General features: G+C 43.8%; 1 protein-coding gene across 1 annotated transcript in view; it reads right to left on the bottom strand.

Annotated features, from left to right (window-relative positions):
* Positions 1-14,172, bottom strand: part of ZNF638 (zinc finger protein 638) — a 100,488-nt gene extending 86,316 nt beyond the window's left edge. The window contains exon 1 of the mRNA XM_075188006.1: positions 13,694-14,172. Coding sequence (XP_075044107.1) covers positions 13,694-13,800 — 107 coding nt within the window. The 5' untranslated portion in view covers positions 13,801-14,172. The remainder of the gene's footprint in view (positions 1-13,693) is intronic.
* Positions 14,173-14,663: the final 491 nt, after the last annotated feature.

The following is a 14,663-nucleotide window of genomic DNA, read 5'->3' as shown; positions in this document are numbered from 1 at the left end:
TAACAACTGTCCCAATTTCAGCAGCACAGCCCCCCGCCCGGGGACATGTTTGTACCGTAGGTGAGAATGTTAGGGGAAGGGAGATAACTAATGGGTAGCTTAACGATTTACAGCGCGAGGCAGCCCCCTCCCCTTCTTGAAGGGGCCGCGCCCCCGTCGTGACGTGGCCTGTCACGCTGCCAAGGGACTTACTTGTTTTGGAGGTATAATATTTGTTTATTCAGCCGACAGTGGGATAATAGTGGTATTACGCCAATGATTTAAACGCTTGTTCACACAGTGGGCCTGGCTTAGAGTTGAACAAAAGTCCATTTACGCGTAAGATCAGTACAATAGCGGCATGGAGACGCAAAACAGCCCCACCCCTTAAAGACACATATGATGTGGGCAGCATGGTGGCTAATTGGTTAGCACTTCTGCCTCACAGCACTGGGGTCATGAGTTCAATTCCCGACCATGGCCTTATCTGTGTGGAGTTTGTATGTTCTCCCCATGTTTGCGTGGGTTTCCTCCGGGTGCTCCAGTTTCCTCCCACACTCCAAAAACATACTGGTAGGTTAATTGGCTGCTATCAAAATTGACCCTAGTCTGTCTCTCTCTCTCTGTCTGTCTGTCTCTCTGTCTATGTGTGTATGTTAGGGAATTTAGACTGTAAGCTCCAATGCGGCAGGGACTGATGTGAGTGAGTTCTCTGTACAGCGCTGTGGAATCAGTGGCGCTATATAAATAAATGATGATGATGATGATGATGATGTTGACTTACCTCCATTTTTAAGACACTAAAATGTATATAAAAGATCTTAAAAAAAAAAGCCATAAAAACATGTTCTCATTAACTCACGTAATACAGCCGTATTTATTATAAATAGAGATGAGCGCACTCGGATTTCTGAAATCCGAGCCCACCCGAACGTTGCGGATCCGAGCCGGATCTGAGACAGATCCGGGTATTCCCGCCAATTGCAAAACTGAAACCGGGCTCTGAGTCATAATCCCGCTGTCGGATCTCTCGATACTCGGATCCTATAAATTCCCCGCTAGTCGCCGCCATCTTCACTCGGGCATTGATCAGGGTAGAGGGAGGGTGTGTTAGGTGGTCCTCTGTCCTGCTATATCTCGTGCTGTTCAGTTCTGTGCTGTGCTGTGCTCTGTGTTCTGCTCAGTCCAGTGGTGCTGTGTCCTGTGCTCTGTCCTTCTGAGTTCAGTGGTGCTGCTGGGTCCTGTGCTGTGTCCTGTTCAGTCCAGTGGTGCTGTGTCCTGTGCTCTGTCCTTCTAAGGGCATTGTTATTTCCCCATTATTCCCAAATTATAAAAAATTGCAAAAAAAGTTATAAAAAAATAACAAAAAAAGGAATTATAAAAAAAAAAAATATCCCAAAACAATCCTGCAGTATAAGTCCAGTGGTACTGCAATATTACAAAGTTCACTTATTCTGCAGTATAAGTCCAGTGGTACTGCAATATTACAAAGTTCACTCATTCTGCAGTATAAGTCCATTGTTGTTACTGCCATATTACAAATTTCACTGATTCTGCAGTATAAGTCCAGTGGTACTGCTATATTACAAAGTTCACTCATTCTGCAGTATAAGTCCAGTGGTACTGCAATATTACAAAGTTCACTCATTCTGCAGTATAAGTCCATTGTTGTTACTGCCATATTACAAATTTCACTGATTCTGCAGTATAAGTCCAGTGGTACTGCTATATTACAAAGTTCACTCATTCTGCACTATAAGTCCATTGTTGTTACTGCCATATTACAAATTTCACTCATTCTGCAGTATAAGTCCAGTGGTACTGCTGTATAACTCCAGTCCAGTGGTACTCTCCTGTGCCGCATATAATTTTTAAAGGCTTTGCCGAGTGTGTGTGGCTTCGGGGTACACTCTCTTGTGCTACATATAATGCAGAACAAAAATTTGGAGGATAAAGTAGGGAAAGATCAAGACCCACTTCCTCCTAATGCTGAAGCTGCTGCCACTAGTCATGACATAGACGATGAAATGCCATCAATGTCGTCTGGCAAGCCCGATGCCCAATCTCCTAGTACAGGGCATGTAAAATCCAAAAAGCCCAAGTTCAGTAAAAGTAGCAAAAAGAGAAACTTAAAATCATCTGAGGAGAAACGTAAAGTTGCCAATATGCCATTTACGACACGCAGTGGCAAGGAACGGATTAGGCCCTGGCCCCTGTTCATGACTAGTGGTTCAGCTTCACCCAAGGAACTAAGCCCTCCTCCCCCCCCCCCTACAAAAAAATTAAGAGAGTTATGCTGTCAGCAACAACACAGCAAACAACTCTGCCTTCTAAAGAGAAGTTATCACAAATCCCCAAGGCGAGTCCAAGGGTGTTGGTGGTTGCGAAGCCTGACCTTCCCATCACTGTACGGGAAGAGGTGGCTCCTTCCACCATTTGCAGCACGCCCTCTGCATATGCTGGAAGGATCACCCACAGTCCAGTTACAGATTTGGCTAATGAAGGTGTGAATGTTGTACACCGGGAGGAGGATATTGATGTAGCTGGCGCTGAGGAGGATGTTGATGATTATGATGCAGACAGATACCAAATTGCCTTTCTCAATTTCTATTTATATTCTAGATTATATAACGGCTGAATAGTTTTCTATTTTACTCCTAGTGGAGAGGGGATCTGATGCAGACAGATACCAAACTGCCTTTGTCCATTTCTTTGTATATTTGAATTTCTAGTTCTACAGTCTATGCAGGCTGCTTTTTTTATATTCAACTACAAGTGTAGGGCGGGGGGGCATGGATAGCCACCAAAGTGACGTGGTCCATTTAATTTCACTTTCTAGCTCCACAGTCTGTGCAGCCTGCTTTTTTTATCTTCAAAGTATTTACAAGCCTTGCAATCTAAATTAACTAGAGGTAGTGACGTGCTAGAACTCCACCCTCTATATGCTGCAGAGGATGGAGGAGCATCAAAAGGCCATTCAAGCCTACACAGCCACCTATGACATAGGAAAAGGAGTGGGGATGTCAAGCGCACTGGATACTGATTTCCGTGTTGTGCAAGGTTCTGCAGCCATTTGAACTTGCCACACGAGAAGTCAGTTCCGACACTGCCAGCTTGAGTCAGGTGATTCCCCTGATCAGGCTTTTGCAGAAGCAGCTGGAGAAAGTGAGGGAGGAGCTGGTACACCATTGCGATTCCACCAAGCATGTAGCTCTTGTGGATGAAGCCCTTTGTACGCTTTGCCAGGATCCAAGGGTGGTCAGTTATTTTAAAGTCAGAGGAATACATTCTGGCCACCGTTCTCGATCCTCGGTTTAAAGCGTATGTTGTGTCTCTGTTTCCGGCGGACACAAGTCTACAGCGTTGCAAAGACCTGCTGGTCAGGAGATTGTCCTCTGAAGAGGATCGTGACATGCCACCAGCTCCACCTTCATTTTCATCACTGTTTGTGCAGTTCCAAAAAAGAGGAACTGCCATTTCTATTGCTACCTTCTTTCTTTCTGTATTTCCTGTGTCCTGTGGTCTGTTCTGCTAAGGGCATTGTTATTTCTAAGTTATCCAAAAGTTCTAAAAAAACAAATTTAAATTTATAAAAAAAAATTATAAAAAATTAATTTAAAAAAAAAAAAAAAAAAAATAATAAAAATTTTTCCAAAAATAATTGGAAAAAAATATTACAAAATTTTAAAAAATCTAGCTTGTACTGCTATTTAAAAGTCTAACTACGATCATTCACTGTTGCTGTACCCAAAAATAATAGGTACTGCTATTAAAGTACAGTCCAGTGGTACTCTCCTGTGCCGCAGATAATTTGTAAAAGCTTTGCCGAGTGTGTGTAGTTATGTATCACAGGTTTTAAGAAGAGGCACAACACTGACAACCTGTTAGAGAAACTGAGGGAAATAATCTCCCTGTGGCTCACCCCACTTAGACTCTCCTGGGGATTCGAATAACTGCCATTTCTATTACTACCTTCTTTCTTTCTATATTTAAAAAAAAAAAAAAAAAAAGTAATTTCTATTACTACGTTAATTGTTTGTGCAGTCACAAAAAAGAGGAACTGCGCCCTTAACTGCTATGTTGGTTTTAGACGTCCATCCGGTGTCCGCCATCTGTGCACTGGAATTGAGACCAGTTGAGGGTTTTATTAGTCTATTGTGGTCCCGGTATCAAATTGGGTACCGGGGCCACTCCACTACGCAGTCCAGATACTTTTTTGGTGGAATTCAGACCAGTTGAGGGATTTGTTATTATATTGTGGGGACCACTCCACTACGCAGTCCAGATACTTTTTTGGTGGGATTGAGACCAGTTGAGGGTGATATATTGTGGCCCCGGTACCAAATTGGGTACCGGGACCACTCCACTATGCAGTCCAGAAAGCTACCTCGGTGAAACGTTTTGGACTAAAAACAATATTGTGAGGTGTGAGGGTGTTCAGAATAGACTGGAAATTGGTGGAAATGATTGTTATTGAATGTTATTGAGGTTAATAATAGTGTAGGAGTGAAAATAAGCCCAAAAACTTGATTTTGGAACTTTTTATGCTTTTTTCAAAATAAATCCGAATCCAAAACCTTAAATCCGAACCAAAACCTTTCGACAGGTGTTTTGCAAAACAAATCCGAACCCAAAACATCAAGCAAATCCGAACCCAAAACACAAAACACGAGACACCAAAAGTGCCCGGTGCACATCCCTAATTATAAACATAATGAATATATATAACAATTCCTAGGCAATTCCTAGGCATACAAACAATCAGCTATTGGTAAACCTCACCGGTTACTGGGAAGCGGGACATTTTCCCTGACATCAAGCTCCACCCACCTCAGTGACCAGTGGGCGTGATGGCGTAATATGTGACATCATACGATTTGCTCCGCCCACTTCTGCTGTAAGAAAGTTATGAAGATTCTGGGAAAAAAGTATTCACTTTTTTTTTTTTTTTTTATATTTTTGTCTATTTTTAAACCTTTTTTCTTACATCTCAGTTTTGGTAAATTGGGAGCCGGGCAGAATCTTGTCTCATTTTTCTATGTATCTGTCACCTCCTCTTATTTCTGGATGCTGTCTAGAGAGCTCTCTGAGGCTTTATAGCTGTGATTTATGATCAACATGTGCCTGTGTGCAATGTTATATGAGAGTCATGTATAATCATAAATTCAAAACGTTTCGGACAGACAGGGCTAGATCAGAGCCTGGCAGCGTCACTTGGATGTAATCTCCTCTACGTCTTACCTCTGTGGGGGGCCTGACCTTTACACTAGTCAGTTACCCACTGTTAGGTCACTGTGACCTGAGCATATACCTGTATGAACAGGTAATCTGTCACCTGACAGGGAATTATACAGCACCTCATAACTGTCCTGATGTAAGCGGGACAAACACGATTATAGGGGACTGTCCAAACAGCCAGGACTTTAGTCCTAACTGCTGGGAATGTTGGGAGATATTGCAGGGAATTTGTAGGAGAGGAAAAGATGTGGTCTAACGTAACAGAAGCACTATGGAAGATGTACATGTCCTAGTTATACACATGAGACACCTGTGGAAGATGTACCTGTCCTAGTTATATAGACCTGAGACACCACCTCTGGAAGATGTACCTGACTTAGTTATATAGATCTGAGACACCTCTGGAAGATGTACCTGTCCTAGTTATATAGACCTGAGACACCTCTGGAAGATGTACCTGTCCTAGTTATATAGATCTGAGACACCTCTGGAAGATGTACCTGTCCTAGTTATATAGACCTGAGACACCACCTCTGGAAGATGTACCTGACCTAGTTATATAGACCTGAGACACCTCTGGAAGATGTACCTGTCCTAGTTATATAGACCTGAGACACCTCTGGAAGATGTACCTGTCCTAGTTATATAGACCTGAGACACCTCTGGAAGATGTACCTGTCCTAGTTATATAGACCTGAGACACCTCTGGAAGATGTATGTGGTCTAGTTATACATCTAAGACACCTATGGAAGATGTACCTGTCCTAGTTATACACAGGGCTGCCAAGAGGAATTCAGGGCCCGGGTACAACAAACTCATGGGGCCCCCCCATAGTTGAGTAAGCCCTAAAATTTTTTTGCGCCGCCTAACGGCGGCGCAAAAAACACGACGCGGGTTTGGTCATACATTCAGGGGCGTGTCAATGCGCCATTGGGGCGTGGCTAGCCTAACGACGGTGCAAAAATTTTCGGGAATGTGGTCATACATTTGGGGCCGTGGCAATGCACCGTTGGGCGCATAGCTAGCACATCAAAATCACTAGGTCCTGAATTCACCACAGCGTCACATATGTCCAAGCACTCCTGACTTTTAAGACATCCAGCACCACAGTGTAGTATACAAAGAATGCAGTGTGTACACAAACAGTTCAGTCTTGGCCTGCGCCCACTGGGCTCACCAAACATTGGCATTGTCCCTACTAGAATCACAACATTTCACACACTATGCTGCTCTGTCCTACCTGTTCTTCTCACTTTCTCCACCCGAGGCTGCTGGTTTCTTTAGTTGTGGCTTGCCTGGATCTTGGAATGTAGAAGGACCTATTTGGGAAAAAAATGGCTACATTTAGAAAATTTCAGTCAGACGCAGCGTTAAATCAATAGCACCCACGATTAATAATTAGGCCTTCCTCCAGCCCCAACATTAAAATAATAGAATTCACATGTAATAAATAAACCTATTTCCCGTCATGCAAACAGCCTAGCAATACCTATTTCCCGCAACCATCACTGCCATTAAATAATTCATAGTCACATTTAATAAATAGACCTCATCCTCCCCAAACTCACCTCCACATTCAATAGGCCCCAAATCACCCCATCTTAAATTAATAATCCCCACTATTAAATTGCCTCACCATCACCCTACAAACAAAATAGCGCCCATTAATTAGCCACCACCTACCGCACACACACTACATTGCAACAAGCCCCATCACAACTACACTGCGCCCTCCATGCTGCTTTCCCCCCTTTTTATTCACTCTGTGCCTCTTTGCCCCTTTTTTTTATAACTCTGTGCCTCTCTGCCGCTGTTTTCCTCCTCTGTGCCTCTCTGCCCCTGTTTTCCTCCTCTGTGCCTCTCTGCCCCTCTTTTCCTCCTCTGTGCCTCTCTGCCCCTCTTTTCCTCCTCTGTGCCTCTCTGCCCCTCTTTTCCTCCTCTGTGCCTCTCTGCCCCTCTTTTCCTCCTCTGTGCCTCTCTTTTCCTCCTCTGTGCCCCTCTTTTCCTCCTCTGTGCCCCTCTTTTCCTCCTCTGTGCCCCTCTTTTCCTCCTCTGTGCCCCTCTTTTCCTCCTCTGTGCCTCTCTTTTCCTCCTCTGTGCCTCTCTTTTCCTCCTCTGTGCCTCTCTTTTCCTCCTCTGTGCCCCCTTTTCCTCCTCTGTGCCTCTCTTTTCCTCCTCTGTGCCCCTCTTTTCCTCCTCTGTGCCCCTCTTTTCCTCCTCTGTGCCCCTCTTTTCCTCCTCTGTGCCCCTCTTTTCCTCCTCTGTGCCTCTCTTTTCCTCCTCTGTGCCCCTCTTTTCCTCCTCTGTGCCTCTCTTTTCCTCCTCTGTGCCTCTCTTTTCCTCCCCTGTGCCTCTCTTTTCCTCCTCTGTGCCTCTCTTTTCCTCCTCTGTGCCTCTCTTTTCCTCCTCTGTGCCTCTCTTTTCCTCCTCTGTGCCTCTCTTTTCCTCCTCTGTCCCTCTCTTTTCCTCCTCTGTGCCTCTCAGTTTCTTTCCTTACCTTTTGTCAGCTTCTTTCTTTTCTTCTCTTCTCTTCTGTCTTCTCTTCTTTCTTCTTCTTTGGTCTTGTCAGGCTGCGGCGCTCCTCACTGACTGACTGCCGGGCGTGACTTGATGACGTCACGCCCGACAGTCAGTGTGAATGGAGAAGACAGGAGAGGAGGGACGCGGCGCCGCGGTCACGTGAGTATTGATTTTTTTTATTTTTTTTTATTTCTTATAGCTCCCCCCACCAACGCCCCCCCCCCCCCCTCCCCCTACCCCGCGGGAATTTTTTTTTTAAAAAAATAAAAATACGCAAAATACAAAAAAATAAAATAAAAAAAAAAAATGACAAAAAATAGCAGCAAGGGCCCGGCCCGGGCCCCCTGGCATGGCCGGGCCCGGGTAAAATGTACCCGCTCCCCCCCCTCTCGGCGGCCCTGGTTATACACATGAGACACCTCTGTAAGATGTACCTGTCCTATTTATATACTGTACACCTGAGACACCTGTGGAATATGGTCCTGTGCTAGTTATCTACACTTGAGACACCTGTGGAATATGGTCCTGTGCTAGTAATCTACACCTGAGACACTTGTGGAAGATGGTCCTGTGCTAGTTATACACCTGTGGAAGATAGTCCTGTGCTAGTTATCTACACCTGAGATACCTGTGTACCTGTCCTAGTTATATACACCTGAGACACCTGTGTAAGATGTACCTATCCTAGCTATATACACCTGAGACACCTGTGGAAGATGGTCCTGTGCTAGTTATCTACACCTGTGACACCTGTGGAGGATGGCCCTGTACTAGTTATGTACACCTGAGACACCTGTGTACCTGTCCTAGTTATATACACATGAGACACCTGTGGAAGATTGTCCTGTGCTAGTTATGTTATCTACACCTGAGACACCTGTGAAATATTGTCATGTCCTAGTTATATACACCTGAGACACCTGTGGAAGATGTATCTGTCCTGATTATATATACCTGAGACACCTGTGGAAGATGGTCCTATGCTAGTTATCTACACCTGACATACCTGTGGAAGATGGTCCTGTGCTAGTTATTTACACCTGAGACACCTGTGGAAGATGTACCTATCCTAGTTATATACACCTGATACACCTGTGGAAGATGTACCTGTCCTAGTAATATACACCTGTGGAAGATGATCCTGTGCTAGTTATACACATCAGACACCTGTGGAAGATGGTCCTGTGCTAGTTATCTACAACTGAGACACCTGTGGAAGATGGTCCTGTGCTAGTTATCTACACCTGAGACACCTGTGTAAGATGGTCCTGTGCTAGTTATATACACTTGAGACACCTGTGGAAGATGGTCCTGTGCTAGTTATCTATACCTGAGACTACTGGGAAAGTTGTACCTGTCCTAGTTATCTAGACCTGAGACACCTGTGGAAGATGATCCTGTGCTAGTTATCTACACCTGAGACACCTGTGGAAGATGGTCCTGTGCTAGTTATCTGTTATCTACACCTGAGACACCTGTGAAATATTGTCATGTCCTAGTTATATACACCTGAGACACCTGTGGAAGATGTATCTGTCCTGATTATATATACCTGAGACACCTGTGGAAGATGGTCCTATGCTAGTTATCTACACCTGACATACCTGTGGAAGATGGTCCTGTGCTAGTTATTTACACCTGAGACACCTGTGGAAGATGTACCTATCCTAGTTATATACACCTGATACACCTGTGGAAGATGTACCTGTCCTAGTAATATACACCTGTGGAAGATGGTCCTGTGCTAGTTATCTACAACTGAGACACCTGTGGAAGATGGTCCTGTGCTAGTTATCTACACCTGAGACACCTGTGGAAGATGGTCCTGTGCTAGTTATATACACTTGAGACACCTGTGGAAGATGGTCCTGTGCTAGTTATCTATACCTGAGACTACTGGGAAAGTTGTACCTGTCCTAGTTATCTAGACCTGAGACACCTGTGGAAGATGGTCCTGTGCTAGTTATCTACACCTGAGACACCTGTGGAATATTGTCATGTCCTAGTTATATACACCTGAGACACCTGTGGAAGATGTATCTGTCTTGATTATATATACCTGAGACACCTGTGGAAGATGGTCCTATGCTAGTTATTTACACCTGAGACACCTGTGGAAGATGGTCCTATGCTAGTTATTTACACCTGAGACACCTGTGGAAGACGTACCTATCCTAGTTATATACACCTGATACACCTGTGGAAGATGGTCCTGTGCTAGTTATACACATCAGACACCTGTGGAAGATGGTCCTGTGCTAGTTATCTACAACTGAGACACCTGTGGAAGATGGTCCTGTGCTAGTTATATACACTTGAGACACCTGTGGAAGATGGTCCTGTGCACCCGAGATGACTGTGTTAGTTATATACACCTGAGATTATAAACACCGAAGATGCCAGTGTTAGTTATATACCTCAGAGACGCCCGTTTTAGTTATATACACCTGAGACACCTGTACTATATACACCGAAGATGCCAGTGTTAGTTATATACACCAGAGTCGCCCGTGTTAGCTATATACACCAGAGACGCCAGTGTTAGTTATATACACCAGAGACGCCCGTGTTAGCTATATACACCAGAGACGCCCGTGTTAGCTATATACACCAGAGACGCCAGTGTTAGTTATATACACCAGAGACGCCCGTGTTAGTTATATACACCGAAGATGCCAGTGTTAGTTATATACACCAGAGTCGCCCGTGTTAGCTATATACACCAGAGACGCCAGTGTTAGTTATATACACCAGAGACGCCCGTGTTAGCTATATACACCAGAGACGCCCGTGTTAGCTATATACACCAGAGACGCCAGTGTTAGTTATATACACCAGAGACGCCCGTGTTAGCTATATACACCAGAGACGCCCGTGTTAGTTATATACACCAGAGACGCCCGTGTTAGTTATATACACCAGAGTCGCCCGTGTTAGTTATATACACACCAGAGACGCCCGTGTTAGTTATATACACCAGAGACGCCAGTGTTAGTTATATACACCAGAGACGCCCGTGTTAGTTATATACACCAGAGACGCCCGTGTTAGTTATATACACCAGAGACGCCCGTGTTAGTTATATACACCAGAGACGCCAGTGTTAGTTATATACACCAGAGACGCCCGTGTTAGTTATATACACCAGAGACGCCCGTGTTAGTTATATACACCAGAGACGCCCGTGTTACTTATATACACCAGAGTCGCCCGTGTTAGTTATATACACCAGAGTCGCCCGTGTTAGTTATATACACCAGAGACGCCCGTGTTAGCTATATACACCAGAGACGCCCGTGTTAGCTATATACACCAGAGACGCCAGTGTTAGTTATATACACCAGAGACGCCCGTGTTAGTTATATACACCAGAGACGCCAGTGTTAGTTATATACACCAGAGACGCCCGTGTTAGTTATATACACCAGAGACGCCCGTGTTAGTTATATACACCAGAGACGCCCGTGTTAGTTATGTACACCAGTGACAGTTATATAAACCAGAGACGCCAGTGTTAGTTATATACACCAGAGACGCCCGTGTTAGTTATATACACCAGAGACGCCCGTGTTAGTTATATACACCAGAGACGCCCGTGTTAGTTATATACACCAGAGACGCCCGTATTAGTTATATACACCAGTGACACCAGTGTTAGTTATATACACCAGAGACGCCAGTGTTAGTTATATACACCAGAGACGCCCGTGTTAGTTATATACACCAGTGACGCCCGTGTTAGTTATATACACCAGAGACGCCCGTGTTAGTTATATACACCAGAGACGCCCGTGTTAGTTATGTACACCAGTGACAGTTATATAAACCAGAGACACCAGTGTTAGTTATATACACCAGAGACGCCCGTGTTAGTTATATACACCAGAGACGCCAGTGTTAGTTATATACACCAGAGACGCCCGTGTTAGTTATATACACCAGAGACGCCCGTGTTAGTTATGTACACCAGTGACAGTTATATAAACCAGAGACGCCAGTGTTAGTTATATACACCAGAGACGCCCGTGTTAGTTATATACACCAGAGACGCCCGTGTTAGTTATATACACCAGAGACGCCCGTGTTAGTTATATACACCAGTGACACCAGTGTTAGTTATATACACCAGAGACGCCAGTGTTAGTTATATACACCAGAGACGCCCATGTTAGTTATATACACCAGTGACGCCCGTGTTAGTTATATACACCAGAGACGCCCGTGTTAGTTATATACACCAGTGACGCCCGTGTTAGTTATGTACACCAGTGACAGTTATATAAACCAGAGACGCCAGTGTTAGTTATATACACCAGAGACGCACGTGTTAGTTATATACACCAGAGACGCCAGTGTTAGTTATATACACCAGAGACGCCCGTGTTAGTTATATACACCAGAGACGCCCGTGTTAGTTACATACGCCAGAAGAACTCATATATAACTGCTGCTATTTTGGATGAATTTGCTCATTTTTATAAATTGTTCTGCAGTGATGGTTGTTGATGATGGGTGTAGGATTTGTCCTGCAGTGATGGTTGTTGATGATGGGTGTATGATTTGTCCTGCAGTGATGGTTGTTGATGATGGGTGTATGATTTGTCCTGCAGTGATGGTTGTTGATGATGGGTGTATGATTTGTCCTGCAGTGATGGTTGTTGATGATGGGTGTATGATTTGTCCTGCAGTGATGGTTGTTGATGATGGGTGTATGATTTGTTGGTTAGACACCGGCTGTGACGTAGATGTATCACTTCTGCATATCTCATCATTACACATTTAAATTTCACATGCATAATAATGACAGAAGCTTTAACACAGAGAGGCCTAAATACATGTGACAACCCCTCAGACAGACAACATGAATATAAAGGTGACACAAGACACAGAAAGACTATTAGGCTGCTCCGACAGAAGTTATTTTTCTCTTTTAATAGATATAATAAGCTGCCCCCCCTGCCGGTTACTGGTACAATCCTCAGTATCCACTGATGTTTTTTAGAAACCCATTAATGTGAATGGAGAGGAGTTTTCAGAGTATATAAGGGTATCAAAATATATATTTGCCAAACCACTTCAGATACCTAAAAAGCGATATGAAGCCACACACCACAAAGGGAAACGTCCCTTTACAAGGCAGCGCCGTTTTAAATTTAAGCACTGAAGCCACCGAACTCGTGGGTGTTGAAGAACCCGGAGCTTCATACATTTACCCCCTCGTGTATATCAAAGGCTCATTCAGGGCTGTGTATTGTGAGACAGGTGAGTATCATGACGCACAACGTTTCGGGGGGCTTCTCTCCCCTTTTTCAGGTGCTGCCTAAAACGTGACATCAAACTGCTCAACTGACATGTGGAATCTGAACTGCTGGCCGCAATTTCATCACAATTTGATCAATGCAAAAATAAATAATAATAATAATCTAATTTTTTATCAACATTTCAAATTTTGTTGAAAAGTTTTTTCCACTTTCAGAAAATGTTAATTAATCCATTTATACAATTTTTCTCTGGTAGATACACCATGAATGTTACATTGATCAGGCAGTTATTTTGCTGCCCTTGGATACGATACAGATGAGATCAGCTCTGTACATTAGTCAGTTTTTTGCAATATACAAAGGTAATGAAAACAAGGAACAGTGACATAAGCAGAACAAAGAGAGAAATATACAAAAATTCTCTGAGTTAAAGTTGCACAAGAGCACAAACTAATATGTAAAAAACAAATTACATACACAACTAAGAATTTGGGAAGAAAAAAAGAGTGCACTATATGACAGTATTCACATCATGGAAAGAGCCAAATACTTAGCTACAATAATAAAACATTTTATATTTGTACTTTTGTGTAAAGTTTTAAAACTTCTAACCATAGCAATAAGTTCATATGCAGTCACTTACAACCCCCTGCCCTCTCATAGATGAATTTCGAATAAATAAAACTAGTTTTACCTCTGTTGTGGATCCAGCGGCGTGGAACCAAGGTTAACCTGTGAGTTTACTCCGTTGTAATGAGCGACGCATTCCTTACCGCTGTTAGTTTCATTGTTTTGTTGCATTTTGCCATTCGTAAAGCCCCCTGGTGATCCGTCGGTCACGCCTGGCAAACCCGGCTTTTTACCGAAAAGATCGATGGACAAAGGGCCAAGCCCAGGTTTTCTTGGCTACACCAAAGACAGAAAATTCAGCTATAGACACCTGGAAGTTGCCAGCAACAGTCCGGCCGTGTAGATGCCGGTAGAAGTCGGACATTTGGGATTGACTGGAGAAGTGAACAATCGCCGCTGTTATTTGTCAACGACTCAAAATCCATTGGCGAGAGCCCAGGTAGACAAGACCATCAGCACAACGGTACATAGAGAGTAAAGCAGAGGTTTCCTTTAAGCTGCTGAAAGCTCTGGTACTTGGGAAGCTTAAGAGCTATTGCTCAGCTCGACAATGAAGCACATCTCAGCTGTGGGATGATGTCTGTGCCCTCGGGACGGAGAGGGTTGGCAGCTGTATGCCAGCAGTAAACGGGGGGAAGGCGTGGCCGTTAGACAGACACTGGCATGTGTCCTTCTTGCAGCTTCCAAAACTTTCTCCAGAGACAGAAAGGAAATAGTACAGAACATGTTCCCAAATAAGCCGCGTAATCTTCCCCATTATGTCACCCAGGACATTAGCTGCTGGCCTCCAGGTCTGACCTCAACAGATCTATCGTTACAGTTCATTTCAGGGATATAAAACAGCCATAACTTTATGTATACAGTTACCTCTCATAGAGGAAGCATAAAGAAGTAACATAAATTACTGGATAAAATAAATGAGATAGACACCACATGTTCACTTGTAGAAAGCTAAACATTCCCAAACACTAGAAAGAAATGTTTTAAAAAATAAGCATTTAAGAAATAAAAATAACTGAATACTGACATGGAAG

This window comes from Mixophyes fleayi, chromosome 1 (genome assembly GCF_038048845.1).
Source record: "Mixophyes fleayi isolate aMixFle1 chromosome 1, aMixFle1.hap1, whole genome shotgun sequence".
NCBI classification, from domain to species: Eukaryota; Metazoa; Chordata; class Amphibia; order Anura; family Limnodynastidae; genus Mixophyes; species Mixophyes fleayi.
The sequence above is the reverse complement of the archived record's forward strand: the minus strand, read 5'-3'. Positions and strand labels throughout refer to the sequence as shown.